Source organism: Periophthalmus magnuspinnatus, chromosome 17 (assembly GCF_009829125.3).
Source record: "Periophthalmus magnuspinnatus isolate fPerMag1 chromosome 17, fPerMag1.2.pri, whole genome shotgun sequence".
In the NCBI taxonomy this organism is placed as follows: Eukaryota; Metazoa; Chordata; class Actinopteri; order Gobiiformes; family Gobiidae; genus Periophthalmus; species Periophthalmus magnuspinnatus.
The window spans coordinates 27,666,531-27,693,906 of record NC_047142.1 but is presented as its reverse complement, the minus strand read 5'-3'; the positions used below and the strand labels follow the sequence as shown (position 1 = coordinate 27,693,906).

The window sequence follows — 27,376 nt, the reverse complement described above, 5'->3', positions numbered from 1 at the left end:
ACGTCTCATTCAGTATTTTTTTTTTTTCTATATTTCTCTATGTTCTTTATACATTCAGAAGACACTGACTATATAAACAAGACAGATGGAATTATGGGTCACATGGCCAAATTTTGTATATCACAGTTTTCCACCTTCAAGGCTCAAAACGCTTTACATCAAGGAACCACCCACACATTTACACACCCATTCATACACTAGTGTACACAGACACTGGGGGTGAGGGAGGTGGGACAAGTGTCTTGCCCAAGGACACAACAACAGCACTCATCTGTGGGAGATGGAATGACACAACCAACCTGTGGTCTGTCGACACGCTCTACCAACTGAACTACTGTTGCCCCTGAATTCATGACAACACACTGCTGCTAGCGCATTAGACTTAACCTAGCTTCAGTGTAGTTAGCTCCTCCCTTCAGACAGATATAAGGCAGTGTCCAGCAGTATGTGACTAGAACTGAAGAAGCTACTTGGTTGAGCAGTCAAACATCTTCACTCTAAAACTTTTTGTCAAGATACAGATTAGAATTTGTCTTTTACAGTATGGCTAGCTTATACTTATAGAAGCATTGAAGGCAGAAGACACCGTCCATTCCCAGCCCTTCAGCGGCTCAAATCCTGACTAAACGATTGCAGATTCGTTCTGACACAAGAGCGTGATTACGAGTGCAGTCCCATCATTACGTCTCATGTCATCCACAGGGCAGCTCCTCTATAAGACAGAGCCATTGAGCTCGATGTGGGGTCAAAGTGCTCCCCACAACATACGCATCACTGCTATTGTCCTGTAAAAGGCCCATTACAGCTTTTGTTATGGCGGCAGTACAGTGCGCTACGGAACAATCACGTCGTCACATTAACGCAGACATTAACCCGCTGACCACATCTGCACACGAGCCCCCATCCACACGAGCCCCCATCAACACGAGCTCGCCAATTACAGATAAGTTAAGAGCTGTGCCGGTGGGTGGAAGGAAACGGGACCATTGAAAGCCGACAGGCGAAAGAGCCAGATATGATTTAGCTTAATTAACGCAGCTAAATGAAAACGAAATTAGCGTGAAATGGTTGTCAAGGTGCAAAGTACAGACCAGATTTAGACATTGTTTTACTGTGATTATGAAACAGCTGGGAGGACCAAATGTCATCACGGAGCGGTCAGCAGCTTCAGGCCAAACAGAAGACATCGCCTCACAATGTCTGCAGTAACATCACTGCAGAGGCTCGTTAAATACACGGATATGATGTCCACAGAAAAGTACCATCGTTCTATGGAGGGTGTTGTGAGGAAGCACAAATGCATTTTGATGTTAGTGCATTTAAAGCCCAAATATGGGAATTAGCAAACAGAAAAAAAAAAAAAAACGTGGTGTCACCAACGCCAATACGATGAGCCTCGTGCAGGAGCCACACACCTGTTCATTTGATGCTTAGTGATTAGAAAAACAAATACACCAATCAGTGAATGTAGTAAGGCGAAGAGTTTCATTGTGTTGGAACTTTTATAACAATATAACACAAACATGCCAAAATGTCAGGAATGGTAAATCTATAATGAGAAAAAAATTGCAAATATTTGTTAAAAATATAGTTTGTATATCTTATACACTGCCCGGCTAAAAAAAAAAAAAAGTAACCACTTGGATTTAACTGCGCAAATAGGTTGGTGTTGCTGCAGTTGATCAGGTCTAGGATCAGCAACAGTCTGTGCTCAAAGAATGAGGTCGGATGACACCTGAATGTACTGAATGACCGGGTTATTCCATCAATGAATTTTTTCTTCCCTAATGGCACGGGCATATTCCAAGATGACAATGCCTTAACCCCATTGAGAATCTTTGGGATGTGCTGGAGAAGGCTTTGTGTAGCGGTCAGACTCTACCATCATCAATGCAAGATCTTGGTGGAAAAATAATGCAACACTGGATGGAAATAAATCTTGTGACATTGCAGTAGCTTATCGAAACATTATATTAGAGTGTGACCTTTTTTGTTTTTGGTGGTGGTGACTTTTTTTTTGGCCAGGCAGTGTATCTTTCTGACTGATTGTTCGTAGACGCTCGTGGTCACATAGAACACCATGTTGAGTGTGTGTAATCTAACTTCCCATCAGCTGTAGGATGATTATGACACACACACACCGCAGAGCTTCTGGAGTTCGTATGGTCCAAATAAGCCTATGGTGTGGAGTAAGTGGAGTAAATGGTGGAGCAGACGCTGGTGTGTGCTCTACAGAAGCAGATGTTCCATCTCAGGACTGTGGCCTGATTAGCACCTGGGGCCTGTGTCCCAGCTGTGCTCCTCCAACAGGCTGCATCTATTCAGCTCCTCCTCTGTCCACACAGGCCTTTAGTAGTTTGTAAAACCCTCCATCCTCCACCCTCTCCGTCTGTGAGCAGGAGAGCGATGGCAACCGGTGCACAGGTGAGCTATTGTTTCAGTGCTCTGGACGTTTGTGTCGTCTGCATCGGGTAGACACTTAAAGAAGTGCTCCTGTTCCTGTGAATTAACGAGCAGTTGGGAAGAACAGGCCAAGGCGGTGCCATCTGTAAATGTCACAGGCTCTGCTTGCTCATTTTACACATCATTAAAGCCAATATTCCTAACCTGTATCAGAGCAATCAGGAGCAGGCCATTACTGCCACAGCGGCCCCGGGGGAACAGCACCAAAGGAGGAGAGGAGGAGAGAGAGAACAGAGAGGAGGAGAGGAGAGAGAAGTCAGAGAGGAGGAGAGAGGAGGAGGAGGAGGAGAGGAGAGAACACAGAGGGGCAGGCCATTACAAGCCAGAGGCCACAGGGGAACAGCACCAAAGGAGGAGAGAGAGAAGTCAGAGAGGAGGAGAGAAAAGTCAGAGAGCTAGAGAGAGAGAACTGAGAGGAGGAGAAGAGAGAGAGAACTGAGAGGAGGAGAAGAGAGAGAGAACTGAGAGGAGGAGAAGAGAGAGAGAACTGAGAGGAGGAGAGAGAAGTCAGAGAGGAGGAGAGAAAAGTCAGAGAGCTAGAGAGAGAGAACTGAGAGGAGGAGAAGAGAGAGAGAACTGAGAGGAGGAGAAGAGAGAGAGAACTGAGAGGAGGAGAAAAGAGAGAGAACTGAGAGGAGAGAGAAGTCAGAGAGGAGGAGAGAGAGAACTAAGTGGAGGAGAGGAGAGAGAGAACTGAAAAGAAGGAGAGGAAGAGACAGAAGTCGGAGAGGTTCAGAGAGAGAAGTCAGAGGAGGACTGAGAGAAAGAAAGTAGAGGAGAGAGTACTCAAGAGGAGAAGAGAGAGAACTCAGAGAGGAGAGAGAAGTCAGAGAGGAGGACAGAGAGAACACTCTTTTTCTGTGACACACAAACTGCAGCCCTTATACTGTGTCATACACAGCTCACCTAACGCCTATAAACAAACACATGGACTCAGCACTCGGCGCACCACGCTAACACTGCTAATACCGCTAATAGCTAGTGCATTTAACAGCAGCAAAATGAAACAGGGCCAATTACACATGTATCTGTGGGCAGTGTGTATACAGCCCAAATGAGAATCTTGTTATTCTTTGCTTGGTACTGAGGGGCTCACAAAGCGAAGCCATTACACGAGCGCGGGCTCCGGGGACAGCTTTAGGAAATGAGAGCGAATCTGGGAGTGACAAAACAAAGTATTGAGATAAACACCCTCCATTAGCAGCAGCAGTTAAACCTCCATCTCCTGCTCCTCAGCTGGACTCCAGAGAATATTAACCCCTCCTGCACTGAGCGTGGGGAGGAGGCCGTGACACTACAACAGACTGCAGATTGTGTTCCACCACAAGGAGCCAAACAGAGGAGCCGAGTGGAGGAGCCAAACGGAGGAGTCGAACGGAGGAGCCGAGTGGAGGAGCCAAACGCTCCTTCTCCAGAGAATATTAACCCTGTATGTAATGAGGGGCGGGACAGGAGGCCATGACACTTCAGTATACTGCAGATTGGGTTCCACCATGAGGAACCAAATGGAGGAGCTGTACGGAGGAGCCGAGTGGAGGAGCAGTTAAACCTCGATCTCCTGCTCCTAAGATGGACTCCAGAGAATATTAAACCCTCCTGCACTGAGGGCAGAGAGGAGGCCATCACACTACAACAGACTGGAGATTGTGTTCCACCACAAGGAGCCAAATGGAGGAGCTAAAAGGAGGAGCCGTATGGAGGAGTCGAGTGCTCCTGCTCCTCAGCTGGACTCCAGAGAATATTAACCCCTCCTACACTGAGGGGCAGGACAGGAGGCCAGGACACTTCAGTACACTGCAGATTGTGTTCCACCACGGCATCCCACAAGGAGCCAAGTGGAGGAGCCAAATGGAAGAGCCGAGCGGAGGGCTGCATGGAGGAGCTGAATGGAAGAACTGAATGGAAGAGCCAAATGGAGTAGCCGAATGAAGAAGCTGAATGGAAGAGCTGAATGGAATTGAAGGAGACCATTAAAAAGGTCAAACTTAAGAAACACTTTCACTTTCCCTTTGCGTTGGCAAAAATTATTTAGTAGACTTATTTACCTTTTTTCTTTACTATATAATTCCATACGTTTTACTTCATATATTTGATGTTTTCTGTTTGTATACAAAATGCAGAAAGTAGAAAAAAACACACACACACACACACACACAAAAAACACTGAATGAGACACCAGTCAAAAGTCTGGATATCAACTATATGAAGATATATGGAATTATGTAGCAAAGAAAAAAAGTGAAATAACTGAAAATTTTTTGTGAAAGCAATGTTCATATCTTGATTTACAGACAGAATAGCGAAATAAAAACCTCAGGACATTTTACGACCAAAATGTCTGACAGCAGCAGTTACAGAGTTGATGGAGGTGGAAGCACGCCCACGATCACTTCCTATTCGGAACACGCCGGCTAGCAGGTTAGCTATGTCCATTTATGTATACAGTGTACAGGTATACCATTGAGATTTCAAATTTAAGAAGGCTTTTCAAATCAAAAAACTTTTCAGAACATACAATTATTGAAATAATTAGATTGTTAAGTTACTTCAAGCCAACAGATCCCCGTCTGCACCACATCAGATTGACAGCTTCTGCAGATATTCAGTGGACTCTAGAGGACACTCTCACTGGTCACGTTCTGATTGGATTTGCTCCACAATAAAACTAATTTGATGATGTGTCATTTAGTGAAGAGTTTTTTTTACAATTAACCACTTCAACAATGATATTAAATACTTTCCTGATTAGGATGTGATGAGCCCTTACAACACAAGGGGCTTTGAGAAAAGATGAGCAGAGTTACAGCAACACTTCTGAATCCACATGTACTTTGTCAAAATACAGGGAAATAATTAATAAAATGATCTGGAGGCGTACTCTGGTATTTCTGTGAATTTGGGCTCAAAGGTTGTGCATCATGCACAGTCATTGTTTGGCTGCAAGTATCTACACTAGGGATGTCAAAAGTATCAAAAATCAGACACTAATCAATACTAAAGCTAATATTGAAACTAGATACTAATTTTTCGCAGGTATCAATACTAAAAATGTCCCTTTGACAGAAATTAACCTTTCCTGAATCTGTTTATAATGATGTGTCTCTGTATCTTTCACAAGTATAAGACACATAGACCAGAATACACCATGGACCACTAAGAACCTACTGGACACTGAGGGATTACACACATATAACACAAGTATAAACATTCAATGTAGAAAATTGCAGTATACTGTCTAAAGAAAGAGTGTTTTTATTATTATCATTGTGGTATCGGTATAGAGTATTGAGTCTGTTCCTTACTATTGAAATCACATCTGAAACTTATTTTAGTATTAATATAGGAAAGAAAGACTAACAAAATGGATCTAAATGAGCTATTGGGTGAAGTGTCGGCACAACAAAAGTACAGTTGTCCCTCACTATATTGCAGTTTACCTTTCACCATCTTGCTGTTTTGCAGAATTTTGCATGCTTTTTTGACAGTGTATGAACGCACATTGTGTTCTGCTAAGGGACTGAAGACCACCATCAATAAATTTCCTCCATGTCGTGTTTTCTGTACAGTACAGAATGTGTTCAGCCAAATTTACATAAATGTTGGATCGCAGTGTGACTCTGAAGTGCTGTTTGTTTGCAAGTTTTCTCCCCGACAAAACCGATGTCGATGAAATGTTCTGCACCGAGAAAGGCACCTATGAAGGTTAGAACTTTGAGAATGTTTAAACAAGAGAGAAATGTGAGAAAATGTTAATGCCTGTGTGAGAAAAGTGTATAAAGTGTGTGGTGAGGGTATTACATCCTTAAAACAGATATAATAATTGTGAAAAATAAAGCTGACTACTTTGCGGATTTTGCCTATTGAGGGTTAGTTTTAGAACGTAAATCCCGTGATAAATTAGGGATCACTGTATACCATGGTCAGAGCTAAGACTATGGCACTGTTTAAGGATCATTGATGTCTCCTTTAAGTAAACTGTAGGGGCCAATTTGGAGCCGAGTTTCATATTTGGAATTCCAATTGTGAGTATTATAGCAACCAAAGAGCCAATCTGGAGTGAGGCTGTTGAAGACAACGCCTCTTCTCACCCACACCACTGGTTTAGCAGGGAGCGGCCGCTTAGCAACTCTGTCAATCAAACATGTTGCTAACGCTAGCAGGAGTGACCTCGAGGAAAGAAGGCATCTGATTTTTCTGTTATTAATGTTCATATCTTGATTTACTGACACAATAGTGAAATAAAAACCCCAAGATCATGTAAAGCAGATTAATACGAACATTTAAGACCAAAATGACGAGTCTGACAGCAGCAGTTACAGAGAGAGGGGACACAATTTTTCAATAGAAAGTGAATTGGCGCCAGAGTTGCTGGAGCTGGAAGCTCGCCCATGCTCAATTCCTACCTGGAACAAGGCGGCTAGCAGGTTAGCTATGTCCCTTTATATATACAGTCTACGGTTAACTCTTAAAACATGCAAATCTGTAAGAGCCAACAGTGAACAGTTGCTTCACTTTCTTTAACAGAAACGCATTAATGAGGCGGTGACAGTTGCATTCATCAGGCGGCTCCCCTTGAACAGAGCTCTTTATCGGCCATCGATTGTGCGGTGGGTTTATGGGAGCGCCGCACAGGGAGAGGCGGCCGCTGGGAAACACATTAGCCCACTGTCAGCCGCCTCGCTGTGCGGCCTGCATCACTCTTTAAGCTTGCGAGGACTTCATTACAGCACAGACTCTGCAGGAGTGGGTCAGAGCAGTGTCCAGCTGCAGCTCCACAGTGGAGATTTATTTGACCTATATATTAAAAATCTATTTATCCACAAAATCAAATGCATGTTTTTGTTCCTGTTAAAGCTGCAGTACCTGATTTTAAGTATGCTCTTAAATCAATCTAGTCCATGGCTCTCACAAACCTCTTGGCACATCACTAGGCACAACTTTAGAAGCTCTCATCCCACAGCGTCATATAGTGACTCACATGGCTCAAGTCTAGAAAATATATAAAATGTTTTGGAATTACAGAAAGACAGTATCTAAGTGTCTGTTTTTTGTCACATAGAACTGTTATAAGACACACAAAATTAAATTCAACAGATTTTTGTAAAGCCCAAAATCCCAGCAGCCATTGCCTCTTACGACTGAACAAGATCCACCAACCTACAGGAAGTTAGAAAATCCAGGGGCACAGCAAAACCTTGAACTTGAGCAAAAATGTTCAGCGAGCAAAAGTCAAAGGCTTGTTAGTTCCATTTGAAGATCCGAGGCTAAAGACATATTACTTCCAAGCTTCCTTCAGAGGGCACACTTCCTCCCTTCAGAGGGCACACTTCCTCCCTTCAGGGCACACAACTTTCTCCCTTCAGGGCGCACACTTCCTCCCTTCAGGGCGCACACTTCCTCCCTCCAGGGCGCACACTTCCTCCCTCCAGGGCACACACTTCCTCCCTCCAGGGCACACACTTCCTCCTTCCAGGGCACACACTTCCTCCCTCCAGGGCACACACTTCCTCCCTCCAGGGCACACACTTCCTCGCTTCAGGGCACACACTTACTCCCTCCAGAGCACACACTTCCTCCCTCCAGAGCACACACTTCCTCCCTTCAGAGCACACACTTCCTCCCAGCTCCCTTCCTCTCAGCTTGCTTCAGAGTGCACACTTCCTCCCTCCAGAGCACACACTTCCTCCCTTCAGAGCACACACTTCCTCCCTTCAGAGCACACACTTCCTCCTTTCAGAGCACACACTTCCTCCCAGCTCCCTTCCTCTCAGCTTGCTTCAGAGTGCACACTTCCTCCCTTCAGAGCACACACTTCCTCCCTCCAGAGCACACACTTCCTCCCTCCAGAGCACACACTTCCTCCCTCCAGAGCACACACTTCCTCCCTCCAGAGCACACACTTCCTCCCTTCAGAGCACACACTTCCTCCCTTCAGAGCACACACTTCCTCCCAGCTCCCTTCCTCTCAGCTTGCTTCAGAGTGCACACTTCCTACTTTCAGAGTGCACACTTCCTCCCTTCAGAGTGTACACTTTCTCTGAGCTCCCTTCCTCCCAGCTCTCTTCAGAGTGCAGACTTCCTCCCTTCAGAGCGCACACTTCCTCCCAGCTCCCTTCAGAGTGCACACTTTCTCCCTTCAGAGTGTACACTTCCTCCGAGCTCCCTTCCTCTCAGCTTGCTTCAGAGTGCACACTTCCTCCCTTCAGAGCGCACACTTCCTCCCTTCAGAGTGCACACTTTCTCCCTTCAGAGTGTACACTTCCTCCGAGCTCCCTTCCTCTCAGCTTGCTTCAGAGCGCACACTTCCTCCCAGCTCCCTTCAGAGCTCACATTTGCTCCCAGCTCCCTTCAGAGAACACACATGTTTTCATGACCAAAATGATGTCTCATCTTAAGACGCGGGTCTGATTTATGACGCTTCAAAACAAGTAGAATTCAATTTCAGCCTGCACTGCACGCTTCTGATTGCCCTGTAAATGAGATAAACTGATCGCAATTTATTCAAAGATGGCACCTCGCTCCTCTCCACCCTCTCTCGTCTCTCTCTCGTCTTTCTCTCTCTCTTCTCTCTCATCTCTCTTCTCTCCCGCGCTCCGATCACATCAACACCTGGGCCAATCCAATATTTAAAGCGGTATGTCTGTATTTTGGGGCATTGAGCAGAACAGACGAGCTGAGGCTAATAGAAAACTTCATGGGGACGATGAGACCGAGGCAAAAACAATGTTCGTGTTTGATGACGTGGAGCACATTGGGGAAGCGTCTCCTGCCTGATTGCTCCAGTACATCCTCCTCCACAGACAGAGCAGCCTGGCTTCATTATGTTCAACGTACCACAATTATCACCGAGAGTCGCACTGTTATAATGCTGGTTACAACGTTGCCCAATGCTCTGAGTCTCTGGACAGTGAGTGGACTTTAAAGATGCCTACATACGTTTCTCTTAATAATAATACTGTTTTCACCTTTGAATTGGCTGACCACTATACTTAAAGTCAGTCCTATTGTGTTTGTGTGTCTATGGTTCTCATGTCTGACCTCTGTGGATCATGATGTTACAATTTACACACTTTAAATCACGATATTCATCGAAAACCACTTAATAAAAGAAACAAGCTGACTTCCGCGTTAGAAAACTGCTGTGTCCAATGGGAGCTGACGTCTCCATAAACATCATCATAACAAAGCGCCGCATGCACATCACACTAGAGCAGCACTTTTTTTTTTCATTTGTACCAAAATGACTACACGACGCTGCCAAATCCTACGAGTATCGCCGATTAACACAGTGGGAGTGTGCATCACAGTGGGCGTGTACCGGTGGAGGTTAAATGGGGGTAAATCGACAAAATGGCGCCTTGAAAATAGGCGATTAAAGATTACTCAAACATGAATCACTCCAAATACAACATCAGAGGCTCAATGAGAAAAAACAACGAGAACATGGTTAAAGATCTGAATTGAACAGTTTGAAGAACAGGGCAGATTTTAAGAGTCCTTGTCTTTTTGTTTGTTAGACACCCCAAAAACCACAAAATAACAACATGTAAATTTAAAAAAAAATGAATATGGTTTTAGGAGGCAGAGAATCAGTGTTTGAGAGTTGGCAAAATAATGCATTATTGTATGTGTTTTGTTTTGGCTTTTTTCTTTTATACTTGCGCATCTAGTCAGAACTACTCAAGGTTAAGGTACATTCCATCTCCGCATCTTTCAATTCAAATTTATTTCTATAGCTTGATCTGAAAGTGCTTCAAATAAATGTAATCAAAAAACGAATATACAGAGACACGAACAATAAAACACCTGTATATCCTGTGCAGTGTTAAATACCAATGTTCAATCTAGTCTTAAACTGCGTTAAAGCCAGAGAGGATCTTACAGACAGAGGGAGACAGATAGTGAGTAGGACTTCTTCAGCAGGAGGACTTTGGCTGTTGTCTGCTTTAGGTTGAAGGTGCTGGAACATGGGGATTGGACCTGTAACTCTGACATGGGGGGAGCTAGAGCTAGAGCCGTCGCAACGATTCAAGTCAGCAATAAAACAGCGGAACAGTTTCTCATCTTATTCTGTTAGTTTGGAGTTCTTGAGTTGAATATATAACAGAGGCCCATCAGGCTGGAGGGCTGCAGAAGGGTCTAGTGTTTGAACAATAAAAACAGCGGCTCTTATCTGTGTGATGCTGATGATGTGCGCTCTTTACAATATGGTCAACAGAGCCATTCACACTTTAAAGAGGAGCTGTCAGGGAGCGTGATAAAAAACCATAATGATTATTAATGTTAAGCCCCATTTAGAAGGCGTCAATGCCATTGTTGTTGTTCTCCCGCGTATCAATCTTGTTGATTGATCATCCCGCGCGGGTGACATCAGTTTTATGGGCTCTGAAATGCGTCTCAGTGTTTTCACAATGCCATCCAATTAGGGCACTCCATTCATCACTGGGCTGGGGAATCATTATTAATTGGGTGGAGAGGAGACTGCCACTCCCCTGCTGGGAAGGACCCCGGCTATGGGAGAGAGCACCACGGAGAGAGGGGTGGGAACGAGAGAGTGAGGGAGAGGGGGAGGAATGAGAGAGTGAGAGACAGGAGAGGGAACAATAGAGTGGGGGGGGTGCGAGAGAGTGAGACAGAGGGGAGGGAACGAGAGAGTGAGGGGGGGTGAGAGGGGAGGGGGAAACAAGAAAGTGAGGGGGGCACGAGAGAGTGAGAGAGAGGGGTGGGAACAAGAGAGTCAGAGGGGGGGCGAGAGAGTGAGAGAGAGGGGAAGGAACGAGAGAGTGAGAGAGAGGGGAGGGAACAAGACAGTGAGAGAGAAGGATGGAACGAGAGAGTGAGAGAGGGGGGGTGAAAGAATGAGAGTGGAGGGGAAAATGAGAAAGTGAGAAAGAAGGGGGGATGAGAAAGTGAGAGTGAGGGGGTGGGAACAAGAGAGAGGGAGAGGCGAGGGAGTGACAGAGAGGGGAGGGAATGAGAGAGTGAGAGAGAGGAGGGTGGGAACGAGAGACTGAGAAAGGAGAGGGAACGAGAGAGTGAGAGACAAGGGGGGCAGGAGAGAGAAAGGGGGGAACGAGAGAGAGGGGAGAGAACGAGCGAGGGGAGAGAGACGAGGGAGTGGGGGGAGGGAATGAGAGAGTGAGAGAGGGGAGGGAAAGAAAGTGAGTGAGAGAGGGGAGGGAAAAAGAGTGAGGGGGGGACAAGAAAGTGAGAGGGGGGAGGGAAAAAGAGTGAGAGAGAGAGAGGTAAGAGAACGAGAGAGTGAGAGAGGAGAGGGAACGAGGGGTGGGGGGCATATGGGCTGGACAACTATACCCACCATACCAACGCAATGCAACAGCGAGTGTGATTAATGGATTTAGAACACTGAAAAAAATCATCTTAACATTTTTAAATAAAACTTATAATGTTTGGGATACAACCACAGACTGTATAAAGAAGTGGACTAAGTGAATGTGATGTCACCCACAGCAGTCGGCTCCAGTGAAATGAAGCAAAGGGACACTGGTACCAATTCACTTTACATTTAAAAATTGAGACGATGGAGCTGGAAGTGCCCCTATTATCACTTATTTGGCCTATTTGGACCGCAGCGGCTAGCTATGTCACAGTGTATGCAGTGGTGCTAGCAGGGATGTTGGACTGGGGCAGTTAAAGGGTATTGTTATTCTAGGGCCCAGTGCAGACTGAGTCCTAGAATAACAAAGGGGCGCTTCACAAATTCTCAAATGGGCATTTTTCATTAGACAACATGTAGTGCAGTGATTGGTTTATTCATTGAATAATTTACTAACTGTATGAATAATCTGAGGCTTGTATATTTATATAAAACTTTATTTTCAGGCAATTAGAAAAAAAAAGTTTAGTATGACTTGTTTTTTCTTTGACTAAAACCAGAATAAATACACAGCTGGAACCTGAGCATCACTATCCAACAGAGGTGGAAGGTAATGAAGTAAAAGTACTAAAGTACTATACTTAAAGTACACACTTAAGTATAAATTTGACGTATGAGTACTTTTTTAAGTACATTTCACAGTGTAGTTTTTACTTTTACTTGAGTACATTTGAGAACAGTATCTGTATTTTCTACTCTACTACATTTTTGAACTGGACTGAAAAGTAAAAGTTTTTTTATTATTGTGTGAGAACTGCTGAAAAGGCTGAGGGTTTATTTTTAACATGTTCATAATTTGAACCAAATATACAAACAGAAAAAAAACACCAAACGATTGATTCAACTCAAAGCGATTGAGCTCAAGTCTTTATCAAAATCACCAAATTTGAAGCTTCATTAGAGCTCAAAATCTGTGTGAAATACTTTAACTTTTTACTCTTTAAGTACATTTTTTAAATGTGTAATTTAACTTTTATTTTAGTAGCTTTTTTCATGTAATACTTTACATGAAATATACTTACTTTTACTTGAGTACTTTTTTGCTCCAGTAACTGTACTTTTACTTAACAAAATTGAGTATTTCTTCCATCTCTGCTGAGGCCAACATGTGACTTTGGCCTTTTAAATCTCACCACTTGACTGGCCCAGATTAGCCACATGTGAACTGTGTGTGTTTTGTGTATGTGTATACCTTCGTTGCCCGTTGAAAGGCCGTCTGGTTTGGTAATGCCCGTGCTCTTTTTCCTGCGGTGTTTCTTGCGATTGGCGTGGGGCGACGGAGGAGGTTCAAGTTTGGGACTCGTTGCGCTGCCCAAATTGGAGTTGGTCAGATCTCCTCCTCCCGTCCCATTGGCTGAAACAGATAGACAAGCACAAGATAAGTGTGTCCATCATCCTTGAAAGTAAAAGGTCCATGCTACTCTCTGTTCTGTCCTAATGTTGTTTCCTCATGACAAACAGACCTGTAGTTGTGTTTTCTTCACACAAACACACAAACTCTGCATATTTAGGCTGAGTTCTTCTCACAAACTGAAAACACAACCGATCCACATTGTGATGTCATCATGTGGTAATACAGGAAGTGCTCCATTTTGTTTTTAAAGTCCATACACCTTCACTAGAATCATTTGGATCATTTCAGTCCTGGAATTAACAATCTCTACTGAACTAAAGGTAAAAGGAGCTGTTAACTTAAAAAACACCACTTCATGACATCACAAGGTGGAACAGAACATTTTGAGCTTTGGAGATGTAACAGACTAAAAATAAAGTGTTACTCAAACATGTGTGAATGAAAAAAAACACAACTCCAGGTTTGTTTTTTGAGGTAACAGCATTAGAACATGACTTAAAGCTAACACAGGTTTGCGTAATATAGGACTTTTAAAGACATTTATTCCTGTAACTTTCTTTAATAATAATAATAATAATGGCTTACACTTGTAACGCGCTTTTCAAAGCCTCTCAAAGCGCCATTAAAAGGCAACACACATTTTGCATTTGTTGGGTGTCTTATATAATGGCTCCTGCTGATGTCGTAAAATATGAAAAGTATAGAAAAGCATTTTGAAAGGCAAAAGTAAGTGTGTTGGTGGTGCTTTGGACAGAGTGAGGGACAGGTATGGGGCGATCAGTGAACAAATGGTTACCTGGTTTGGCCCCTGGCAAAGCTCTCGATATAACTGTCTGAGAGTGACAGGGGGTAAGAGCTGGCTTTGTTTCTTGTAAGTGATTTTATAAATGTGATATTAACCTGTGATACCGTTGGGCAGAGGCGTTTGAAGGAATGGGAGCACGGAGGGGGTTGTCAGCCTGCCATCCTTCTGATTTCCTGACATTTGACATCATTTTGCTTCTTTCCCCTCCAGATGCCATTATGAATCTGCGAGCAGGGGCCAGGGCCTGGGGGAGCCGGAGGGGAGGGCCGGTGGATGGGCCTCATATTGCTCTGCTCTTACCACCCTGTGATGCGCTGGCAGCCTCCTCCATTGTCTCCCATCAAAAGCTCATTGTAGTGTGGCAAACTCCATTCATTTCCCCAGCGCACCGTCCCAGCCCCAGAGGCGGGGGGCAGGAGGACAAGGGGCTCGGGGATTATTGCTGTTGTCGTTGTCAGTTGCACATGCGATAATGTGCGGAGCTGTGCCATTAGCCAGTGTACAACATTAGGCCTAATTCGGTCATTACCTTTAGGGAGATGGGGCCGTCGTGGTGGAGTAAGATGCGCGCAGCAGGGGTGTGAGGATGCTAACGTTAGCGCTAGAAGTGTTGCTACGGCCTAAGGATGCATTGTTTCAGAGTGGAGCCATCGAGGAGGCAGCACCTGAGACACCTCATTTCATCTCAGCTCAATTTCAGAGTTAACCCTAAGTGTTCTATTCAAAGTGATCATGTAAAAGAACGATCAAACTGAGGGAGACGGCAGTACACAGTGCAGATGCTAACAATCTGAAGCTGTTACTTCTAATGTAAAATCCTGTATTAAAGGGCCTATATTACATAAAATGAACTCTTGTGAGTTTATGCCATGTTATAATGCTGTTCCCTCCATAAAAACATACCAATCACACATGTTTGAGTAACCCATTATTTTTAGTCTGTCTACATCTGCAAAACTCAAAATGCTCTGTTCCACCTTGTGATGTCATGAAGTGGTATTTTTCAATTTTACCACTTGACATCACCAGGTGGAACAGAGTGTTTTCAGTTTGAGAGAAGAACTCAGCCTAAATATGCAGGGTTTGTGTGTTAAACATGTGTGAATGAAACAAAAAACAACTCCAGGTCTGTTTGTGATGAGGAAACAACATTAGAACAGAGATCAGAGAATAGAGTAATATGGGCCCTTTAAAGCACAACAATAAACAGGACCGGTGTGTGCGCTGGCCTTGTGTGTGAACGGCAGCACACCGCCACACATGTAGCAGCTCTCGTTGAAGCGTCTGTTTCAATTTCCCTGCTCTCCTCCAACAGCCCCCCTGAGACGAGTCATTAGCCGGCTCAGACAGCTGGGGGCACGGGGGTCCTCCCTGTGTGCTCCGGCGTCTGTCCCAACTGCACGGCTCCGTATGGCGACAGAAGACATGAGCGCAGACCTGCCTCCGATGTGACAGCCCGCATTTGTTTAATGTGGCTTGAGGTTAAAGGGGAGGGCTGCCCCTGGGGCCACACTCATGTCATAAACACCTCTAATTATCAATTTTGGGCCTTAATGTTGTGGAAAATGACCCCGGCCCATTCAGACCACACCTGCAGCATATGTGGGACGGGCTTATGAAAGTGGAAGCATTTCAGGTCAGATTGGATGGACAGATAGAAAAAGAGATATAAATGCATGAGGCATGGGGACAGATTTAGCAAATGAATGCTAACGCTAGTACTAACATCTTTACTTTAGCCCAAATGTGAAGGATTGATAGATGTAAAATTAAAATTATGATTATTAATTTAGAATTTCTATTTTTGTCACGTTTTTGCTTTGTGGAGGAATTTGCTGCTCCCTCTGTAATTCTTATTCTAAAACAACCTTGCATTTCCATACCTACACATACACATGCATAACTTTGTGTTCCATACCTACACATTCACATTTCTTGGGGTTCCATACGTACACACACACATATCTTGGCTTTCCATACACACACACACACCTCCTTGATGCTCCATACTCTACCTTTAAGCTCCTGAACCTTAAGTGCTTCTCATTTGGGAGGTAAGAGCTACAGATTGGATTACTTTAGTTGAGAATGATGAAGTTGGCCCGGTGGCGGTGCATTATTAGCTGGCTGTTAGCGCCTATGAGAGCCATCAGGAGGCAAGCGCGGTAATGGCGTCTCTTTGGCACACAGCGCAGATCACCTGGGCAGCCGGTAGGTGCGCGGCTAACCTGTGATTACACTGTATTACACCCCTATAACGCAGATGACAGTTTAAAGGCTTCAGCGTGAAGCTTTCTAATGCTACACTGGAAATGAATGAGAATGTAAAAGGCCCGGAGTGGAGAGTGTGAGCGTGGGGGTGGGGGGGGTGGGGGTGTTCATTGTTATTCAAGAGGCTCAGGGTGAGGAGTGCTGTGATTCCGCTGGGCTCTTGACATGGCAGCCCTGCCTGTCCTCAATCAAAGCCAACGGCTGCGATTAATGACAAAAATTAGAAACAATCACCGCCTCCCCCTTATTATCCTCAATTAGAGCAACTAATCAAGGCCCGATCGCGCTCCGCTGCTCTCTCCAAACTAAATGTCAAACTTCATTACGGCCTGGTGTAGAAATCAAACGCCCCACATGCTATCACCCTCACACCAGGAGGCCGTGGCGTAAAGCGCTTCTACAGGAGAAGGCTACTGCTGCATTAACTACCTGTGTCCTCATTTGCAAACTTAACACAGAGAAAAGTCTACACTTAGAAACACGCACACACATTTTTACACAAATGGGTCTGAAGTTTGGCTGAACCAGGGCTGAGGTCATCACTGAGAACATTTAGGTGGCCAGAGGAAATCAGAATAATAATAATAATATGATAACACAATAATTTGATCTGATTGTTGGTGTGTGTTCACAGGGAAAACAGAAATCTGAACAAAATCACCTGGAGACGAGGGTCAGATAATCGATGGATTTTTAACTTAAGAAAACATACAAGTATTGTCTTGCCTTTTGATTTTTTGTATAATTTTCCTTGTCTAACCCTGCACAGGAGTTAACAAGCAAAGAAATCAGATTGCTCAGATGTTCTGTTTACATAATTTGATAACCCCAGAATCAGATAACAATGAGATTTTTGTGCACGTAAAACTAATGAGGAAATGAAACCTGAGCTGCTGTCACTGCCAGATTTACATTTTGAATTTAGACTATAGATTATACACAGATAAATAACTTTTTGAAGATTAAAATAAAAATGTGGAACCACTTTCAAACTTATATTTAAAATTAAGACAAGAATTGCCTTAGTTAGTAAACAGGAAGTTTAAACAGTATGATAACTGATCTGTAAAATGTGTCTGTGTAATCCCTGTCGCCCAGACTTGATCCACAGCAAACGGAAAAGTTAATTCTGTCACTGGACAAAAGTTTTACAGTGAAGGAACTAAATAGCCAGTCCATAAAAAAATGTACCAACACTGTCACAAGAGCAGCTCAGGACCCCAATCTGCTGTGTACCTCCATCTCAAAGTCACTAACCACTCCTTTGAAAACAGCGAGGTTCAGATCTGAACCAGAGAAAATGGTTTGAAAGAGGAGTTAAAGAAGTCATTTTTTAGGAAAGACAATCCATATTTGAACAGGAATAGAGACTTTAGAGATAATCTATCTCCTATTTATAACTCCATCTTCAGACCTAAATTAAAACAAGGAAAACAATAGTGCTAGTCAGTATGCTAATTGCCAGTACGCTAATAGCCAGTGTGCTGATAGATGTGAGAGCACCCATTAGAGGCCTGAACGATTATGCAAAATATGACTCAAGCGTAGTCAAAAGTTAGTGTAGCTGATTAGATGTAGCCACCAAACAAAACCTGTAAACAAACAGGTGTGTTAGCTTCAGTGTGGTTAGCTACAGACAGAGTCCAGCAGTAATCTGACCAGAACTGAAGAAGTGGCTTGAATGAGCAGCCAAATGTCTTCACTCTAAAACTTTTGACCAGGTGACAGAATATAATTTTTCTTTTGCTGTGATCTTTGAAATACAGAACTCAAATCAAAGTAAACTCGACTTATAGGACTTGTACAATACACCTTGCACTTTAGGTTATGTGCAATACACTTTGCACATTAGAACTTGTGCAATACACCTAGCACTTTAGAACTCGTGCAATACACTTAGCACTTTAGAACTCGTGCAATACACTTAGCACTTTAGAACTCGTGCAATACACTTAGCACTTTAGAACTCGTGCAATACACTTAGCACTTTAGAACTCGTGCAATACACACAGCACTTTAGGACTTGTGCAATACACACAGCACTTTAAAAGTTGTAGTAACCCTCCTGAGTTTATGTTTTTGACTTGGCTTCTGTCCTTTTTCTGTATTTGACTGTATTTTGTGTATGTGGTATTTTATGTTAAATGTGACCATCAACCTGTCCAGGGACAACAGATGGAAACTAGCTTGTGGCTAAAATCTGGCATATTTACATATGTATCTTATGTTCATTAATATGCACTGTCCCTTTTCTAAATAAATAAATAAATAAATAAATAAATAAATAAATAAATAAATTGGCAATAATAAGGAACATGTTGATTCTAAGTATAATTCTTTAACCATTTCAACACATTTGAGTCCAGGTTGACATTGATTTTCAGGTTAACGTTCATGTGCTATGATCTTTTTCCATTCTGAGCTTTGAGCGTTGTCACTTTTGCTTTTTAACCAAACAGAGCCTTAACAGTGATGCTCTTAATATACCATCTGGCTGCGTTACACGTCTAATCACATGTTTAAATGAGTCCACATAGACAACACCAGCTTCAAAAACACATACACCAAACAGCTGTGTTCTTCTGCCCAATCCAGTGGCTATGTGTGATACCTGCTTTGAACTGTGGCCTACGTGGTTAATAGTTCTGGAAAAATACAATTAAACTACAAACTGGGTCACAATAACACATTTTGAAACTTAATATGCTGTTACTGAAGATATACATGATATATTATGTTTCCAGAGCAAGGTTTATTTGGTTTTCATCCCTGACAGTTTGGGCTGCTCACTAGCACCTCAGAGTGGTCATGTGATGTTGTTGTGACGTGTCCAGTCAGCTGGTCAACATCACATGACCACTAGTGAGAAGTTCAAACTGTCTCAGATGAAAACAAACTAAACCCTTAAGAATCGATTAAAACAAATGAACAGAAGCTCACATGAACCTCACTGGACTGAAGTTGATTTATGACACTGACGCAATAATCCTGAAGCAGGATTTTCCCAAAAAAACTGCTGTAAATTTACAAAATCGTTAAAAACATGAGCTGCAATAAATAATATAATAATAATAATTGTAGAACAGAACACTGAGAAAAAGTTCCTCTCTATTTAAAAAAAAAAAAAAGTACCATGATAAATATTGATCGCCATTATCATATCAGGCCTAATGCAAACACAGCTGGACCTGGGTTTAACCGGTGCCTTCACTGAGCTGAGCTGCAAAGGCTGCACTAGCACTGACTCATGACTGTCTGCAGGTGCTGGAGTTTAGGGAGAGACCATTCAGATCAGAGAGAGGCATTTTAGGTTTAAACCAACTGGATTTGAAACTGGCAACCCAAATGAGAGAGTCATGTGATGCTCATTCAGCTTTCTGATTGGATAATTGTCTTAAAAACCAAAACACCAAGTTATAGCATAAACAACTTGTACATCATGTCCAATATTTTTAGTGATTAAGAAAGAGCAGCATTAAAACTATTATCAGCAAAAGTTATGTTTTATTTGAAAATGTTTGCCTCAAATCTGGGGACATAGAGAGGTCATTTATGAAGTTTAAAGGGGCAATATGACACTATTACACTGTACTTAGAGGGCCCATATCTATTCTCTGATCTGTTCTAATGTTGTTTCCTCACCACAAACAGACCTGGAGTTGTGTTTCATTCACATGTTTAACACACAAACCCTGCATATTTAGGCTGACTTGTCTCAAACAGAAAACACTCTCCAAACACTCCACCTTGTGATGTCATCATGTGGTATTACACTGTGTAAACTCCACACATTTTCACTAGAATCATTTGGATCACTTCAGTCCTAGAATTGCCAGTCTCTACTGAACTACAGGTAAAAGGAGCTGTTAACTTGAAACTACCGCTTCATGACATCACAAGGTGAAACAAAACACAACTCCAGGTCTGTTTTTGAGGTGGGAATAGCATTAGAACATGGATTAAAGCTCACAAGAGTCCATTTTGTGTAATATAGGACCTTTAAAACCCAAATCTTACACATAGTTCCTTTAAATTTTGGGTTGTACTCGTATTTGCTGCTTCCATGTGATGTACTCGATCCTAATTGCAGACTAATTTAAACGCTATGGAACTTGTTTCTTAGTCTGTGGCTTTACTCTTCAGGTCCATATGAAGCTGTAGTCATCAGTGCCTGTCTTTAAGAGCACCTGTCGTTAGAGCGCCTGCCTTTAATTCAGCTTCAAAGACGAGCCGTATTAAGAATGACTGCCTTTATGAATGCAAGCAATGGAAAAATTGGGTCGGGTTTTAATCAAAAAATCGTCACTCAATATTCAAGAGACGTGACTACCTGCTGCTGGCGCCTGCTGCTCAGTGGGTTTACAAATGAGCACTCTCTTTAAATAATATGGAAATGGTTAGCATCTATTCTCCCCTGAGACATCAATCTGCTGTTTTTGCATTGGAGAATCACATTTTAAAGTAACCGGCAACCTTCACCAAGGATAAGGGACTGATTGGGTAGAAGTCTATATAAATGACCAAACATGAGCACCCTTCAGCATCTCCGAATCCATCCATCCCGGGGTCACGGCACAATCTCATCTCCAAGATAAAACTTCTGCTTTTGAAAATGAAAAAGTTTCTGAGGTTAAAACTCTTGCATTTGCATTCCCGGGTCTGTACGCTGCTGATTACAGACGCTACATATCCACGCCGTATACGAGCGACGGTGGCTCAGTTGGTAGAGTGTTAGTCGTTGTGTCTTTGGGCAAGACCCTTAACCCAACTCGCCCCCGGTGTCTGTGTACACTGGTTATATAAAAATGTGAGCGTTGAGCATTTTCCCATCACACGACACCATATTCTCTCCAGCTCATCGGCCGCGTTCATTTGTGGTTACCTTAAGAGTAGCGTGAAAATAATTGGACAAACTGCAAAATAATGCAGCCAAATTAAAACTACGATTTAGCTGAAGATGAGATGGGGCTTAATGAGCTGGAGTCATATTTTGGACCAAATACAGAAATTACACCAGATTTGAGCAGCATAATGTTCTCTAAATAGAGCAATTTTGGAAAAGTTCTATTGGATTAGAATCATTGCTAATTACTAATAACAACAGTGTATTAAATCAGACCTGTTCTCCAAACTGTTTTGTTCAGATCTTTATCCATGTTCTCGTCATTTCTTCTCATTGAGCCTTTGAAGTTGTATTTGGAGTGATTCATGTTTGAGTAATTTTTAATCGACTATTGTCAAGACGCCATTTTGTCGATCGACCCCCATTTTCACCTCCACCGGTACATGCCCACTGAGACGTACACGCCCACTGTGACACGCCCACTGAGACGTACTAAGCCGTATCAATAATTATTGGAAGTAGTAACAGAAATCACACTTAAAGGTGAATCTGTAGAAGAAGAACACTCATTCATTGGGGATTTGAGGAGAGGTTTTGCTCCAGGTACTGACGAGCAAAATGAGTCCAGATATGATTTAGTACAGCTCATTACACCCTCATTACATATCAGTAATAATTAAAATCGCAATTAAAGAATGATTACTTACACAGCGATATCTCAGACTATGCCTTTGTTAAGTGTTATGAGAGTGTGGTCGGCTGGCCAGGCTAGACGCCACAGTCATGATCCTATTTTTGTCACGTGAGTCGATTCTCCTGGTCGTTCAACAGCATCAATCAAGTTAAATATATAGAGCTTTTCAAGGAACCATTTGCCCATTCACAAACACATGCAGAAACAAGGGGGTGAGGTGGGTTAAGTGTCTTGCCCAAGGACACAACGACAGCATTCATCTGTTGCAGCTGGAATGGCACAGCTTAACCAATGATGTTTACGTCGACAGTGGGATTCGAACTGGCAATCTTTGGATCAATAGTCAAACTCTTTGTAAACGGAGCTGCTGTCTCCCAGGTAGAGCGGAGGTATTTTAGGAAATTAATCTCAACAAACAATAAAACAGTAATGGGTGTAAACCTTGTGAGAGTAACTATCTTGTACTAAACCTGCGAAGCCCAACTTAGTTTAACAACAAAATGTTTGGGAATCCGACACAGCAAACATACCAGCTTCTCCCTCCCACTCTCATTTATTTGAGGACCCCACGAACCTAAGTAATTCTGCTCTGGGCTCGTGGCTGATGGGAGACGGGGGTAGGGGGGTGATGGAAGCGCCTCGCGTCCAGGCTGAAGTGATCGTTTGCTGGCTCCAAATGAGAGACACAGCCTTGTCTGCAGAAACACGAGGGCCGCGCAGTCGGACTCCAGCAGCGCTCGTAAAAGTGCGCTCTTTAAACTGCCGGGGCCCCTGGGAGCCCGTGGTGGAGGTGGGGGGAGCCGCCGCCGTGCTAATGAGAACTACCAGAGTGCAAACATGCATGGAAATGACTGTTATTCTGTTGATGTGCATTTAAGTGCTTTTTTACTGCCAACCACAAAGAGAGTGAAATAACTGGTGATAAATGGTAGCCCCGAAAAGCATTCATTTTCCTCTTCCGAAGAAAACAGTGCGATGGGGGGGTGGATGACAAGACGAGGGGAGGGGGGGGGGGGCACGATGGGAGGAGGAGGAGGAGGGGTGACACAACGGAAGGGGGCGGGGGGGGGGGGGGGGGGCAGAATGGGGAATATATTATTTTACTTGACTCAAACACAGTGACAGGGCGACAGGGCGGGAGATGCATGGAAGGGGGCGCCGTCTCGTGATCAGAGTCGTGTAAAAGCCTAAAAGGTCACATGATCACAGGCCTGATCACCTCATTATGAAAATGAGCCTGTTCCACCTGTCTGACGCTGAGTGGAAGCGGCACCTCCTCAGTCCTGGAGGTATAAACGACTCAAAGTGTGTGATGGAAGGAAAGGGGACAGTCAAACGGCCTGATTAATGCTGTTCAGAATCTAGTCTACATTTGTACGGTTATGCAGAAGTCTAACAGCATCAGAGAGAAGAGCTGGGAAAACTCATGGATTTGACCCCCTCTACTCCGCTTAAATTTTTGAATTTTAAATTAAAAACTGCAAAATATATATATCTTTTATATTTATACCAGGGAGATTTTTTCTTCTTGGTCATTACATCTGCTCATTACCTTAGTCTGTGGATTTAGCTGTTCTTCCCAAAATAGCAGACAATTAAACACAGTAATTCTGGGCACTTAAGTAAAACAAGTGAACATCGTCATCTTAAGTGTGGGCCTTACATGTTCCACTGGTTGTACTGGTGTTGATGGCTTCGTTCCACTGGTCAGCGCTGGAGACGGAGAACGAGCGCTGGTGCATCCCGTCTTTCCCAAACGGCACTCCTCCCGTCAGAGATGAGCTGCTGTTGGAATGCGGCGCTCCTAAAACACAAAAACACAAACAAATCATATTAAACCAGCACGGATGTAATTTCCTTGGCGCTTCCACCTTATTTCTGCGCATCTCAGAATCACACACGCACACACCCCACTCGCCTCCGCCAAAGACTCTAATTAGCCCTTAATTAACAAGATACACTGTGAACGCTAATTATCCCGCCTCATCCCTCTGACTGCCACATCCATCTCCGCTGGCGTCGGCAGACTTCCAATCAGGCGAGCCGCGGACGCCTGGATCCCTTTACTAATTCATGGGCTAGGCCTCGCTGCGTGAGGTCCCTCCCTCCTGTTTGCAAGCAGTTACTACGACGACACTTCCTCAAACTCATCCATTTACCCGGAGCTGCGTTCAGGCTTGATGCTGCAGGAGCGTCGAAGGGAACGCGGGGTTCATAGATCTTTCTCAAGGTCAACTTTAAGCGTTCATGTGGACCATCTACCAGCGCACTGTGCTGTGGTCTATATGTCACCAGCCAATCCTCTGCGTTTACTGCTGCGTTCCAGATGACATCACAATATTGTAGAGGTCAACTATATCTAACACAGATGGAGACAACAGCGAAATGAATATCGTTAAAATTACTGTACTTATTGTAATATTGAGCATTCTGGTCAAGGAAAAAGAATCAGCTTCAACATTTGTGATATTTCATGACAAAGCCCGTCATCTGAGGGTATGACATCATCACATCCTAGACACTGAAATCCACAGATAAAGCGTCCTCATCCCTGGTCTCGTCAAAAGTCGTTTTATGGAATAACTGAAAGAGAAGAAGAGGAGTTTGTGAGGAGCTGACACTAACAGAAGTCTGGAGTGTGGGTCGTGTGCAAAGTAAACTGAGCGGCACGCTGCTTGTTAGGATAATATGTCCTACTCATTATCTAGAGTAATAAGTGTATCAAATTCACATAATCATGTCTAATTAGTATCAGTAATTATCTTGTTGGGCCCAGGAATATTAATCTTCGGCTCCCAGAGGGGAGGGAGCACAGACACAGCAAGAACCAGAGTGAGAGCGAGAACATGCTGAGGAGAGACGACTAAATTAGCATGAAATCAGAGCAGCGGAGGAGGGGAAGAGGGGAGGAGGAGGAGGAGAAAAGGAGAAGAGGAGGGGGTAGAGGAAAGGAGGAGGAGAGGAGGGGAAGTGGGGAGGAAAAGAAGGAGGGGAAGGGAGGAGGAGGAGGGGATGAAGAGAGGAGGAGCGGCAGAGGAGGGGAAGAGAGGAGGAAACGAAAGAGGGGAAGAGAGGAGGGGAAGAGGGGAGGAGGAGGAGAAGAGGAGCGGCAGAGGAGGGGAAGAGGGGAAGAAAGGATGAAGAAGGGAGGAGGAGAGGAGAGGAGGAGGAGAGGAGACAAGGAGAGGAGGGGCTGGGAAGAAGCAGGAAACTTTGTTTTTCTATAAGTGATGAATGGAGCGAGTTTAAATCTGAGGATGAATATATTAATAAGTTTCATAAACATAAGAAACAGACGGAGGTTATAAATATGTAAAGAGCTGAGTTTAAGTGTTAAGTTTAATCTTTATAACAAAAGTTTAACAAAAACATCAAGGACCTGAAACATTACACAAGTGAAATATATAAAAGTATGTAACCCACTTTTACTTTTATTGAAAAATGATGGTACGATTATGACAAAAATATCCTCGTTCAGACTCTGCACTGAACAAACAAAGAGGAACTGAACCCAGAAGATGAAATAAAACAGAGAAAGTGTGAAACGTATCAACACATTTGCTTCTTAAGTGACTAAAATATCAAAAACGTCAAATCGTCCAAAATATATTTTTGATTCTACATCCCATAATATCATCATTATTGATCATGTGTTTAATGTCTCCATGGTTACCACTACGTCTGGCCCTCTGCTGGACTATCCACACCTGCACACAGGTTCTGCCCTTGTGTAACGGCAGCAGTACATCCCAGGAGGAGCTGCACCTTAGGGGAGCTAATAGCATGCAGCTAATAGCATGCAGCTAATATCATGTAGCTAACCGTGGCCTGGCTGGAGTGTTCTTTTTAATGCCACCAGCTGATTATTGCTTGAGTGTAATTACATTATCGTCCCCTTTATGCACGAGTGGTCTCTGGGGCCTAATGGAGACACATGTATAATTCATTCATCATTAGCATTTGACAATTAGACGTGATTGTGGAATTTTAAGTATCAATAGAAGTTACCTAGTACTTATCCAACTATTTTTTGGTGCCATTTATTAAGAAAGATACAAGCCAAAGCTGATTATTGGCAATTAAAACAATGTTGTAATTATCATGAAATATAAAATGCGTATGTCATGTGCTTACTTACATTACCTGTGCGTAATGTGGTCACTTACACATCTGTGTGTAATGTGCTGGTTATTCTTATGTTGGGCTTTAGGTGATGGGACTGATTCAAACACCTGGACCTCACTCAGTGTCCATGTGGAGACCAGGACATGCACACAGCCTTCACTCAAACCCAGTGTCCATCATGTTAAGTCTATATTACACAGATAAAACCTGTACTACAGGGCATCTGACTTTCTCTGGGAGAATCATTTGCATTTTTGCAGGTTTATGTCTTTACGACTTTGAGGCAGACGTTACTTGGGTCTGGTTGAATCAAATTATGACCTCCAGCACAAATAGTGCGGGAGCTAACCGTGCTAGCTACTGTCAGTGAGTCAGTTTATATTTCACATTTTCTAATATCATTTGGTGTAAATTGACATTTAAGTGTACTTTCCGACCAACGTGGCGCACATTAGCATTGGCGAAGGCAGTCCCAAACACACTGGGTGTTAAGTAGAGGCGATGGATTAGCGGGGAGCGGCGCTCGCTCCTCATTTCTCTTTAGGCCGGGCCGTCAGTGGGCTGATGAGCTGTGACGAGGCCTGACCCCTCCGTGGAGTTGTTGCCATTATGTACAAGTAGTGAGATAATGAAGCATTCATGCTAATGTGGGGCCAGAGCCACATCATCACCAGCACCATCATCATCATCTGTGTCTGTGTAATCCACCAGCCCCCGCCCCTCCACCAGGCCCTCCACCAGCCCCCCAAACACCCCCCGCTCCCCGCCTTTCTGTTTACGCCTGTGCGCTTTTCATTACATCCTCTCTGAGCGTCACCATCATTTACTCTCATCTATTTCACTTGGTCATTTTGGATTTGAACAATTTGTCTTTGAAATTAGTTTTAATTTTGTTGTGTGGAAACTTGACGGCAGCTGCAGAGTTACATATATGATGTGTTTCACAGCGTATTTTAACATGGATGGGGAGACACTGTATTAATACGACTGTTAAAACTACAGACAGGATCAAACTTACAGTGTTCTATTCCAGAAGCCTCTTGTATATGAAATGTAAGATCAAACCAAGTGCAAACTCCTGCACTGAGAGGCCAAGCTCTCTTTGACATTAGACCTGGCAACACAAGACAGCTAAAAAAAGACCTCAAAAATCGTTTTACATTGCGCCAATGGAAAATGGAAAATGTCTTCGTAGACAAACGAATCTTATCAAAAATATTTTCATGTCAGGACATGTAAAAAATGATATTATGGCCCCACCCCAAACCCTACAGGAAGTCGGCCATATTGGATCAAACCCGGGATTGACAGAATCACTCATCATAATCTTTTGACATCTCCTCCAACAGTTTTCATCAAAAACACTTCAAACTTAGCCAAAAGGCACAAAACCCATGCGCAATAAAAGTTTATCAATTGCATTT

The 27,376-nt window shown here is 43.5% G+C and overlaps 1 protein-coding gene across 3 annotated transcripts in view; it reads right to left on the bottom strand.

Moving 5' to 3' along the window:
• Window positions 1-27,376, bottom strand: part of agap3 (ArfGAP with GTPase domain, ankyrin repeat and PH domain 3) — a 229,141-nt gene that overhangs the window by 25,919 nt on the left and 175,846 nt on the right. For all 3 annotated transcript variants that reach the window (XM_033982327.2, XM_055228496.1, XM_055228495.1), the window contains exons 12-13: window positions 23,491-23,631; window positions 13,053-13,214 (exon numbers count right to left, since the gene is read on the bottom strand). In XM_033982327.2, the coding sequence (XP_033838218.1) occupies window positions 13,053-13,214; window positions 23,491-23,631 (303 nt within the window). The remainder of the gene's footprint in view (window positions 1-13,052; window positions 13,215-23,490; window positions 23,632-27,376) is intronic.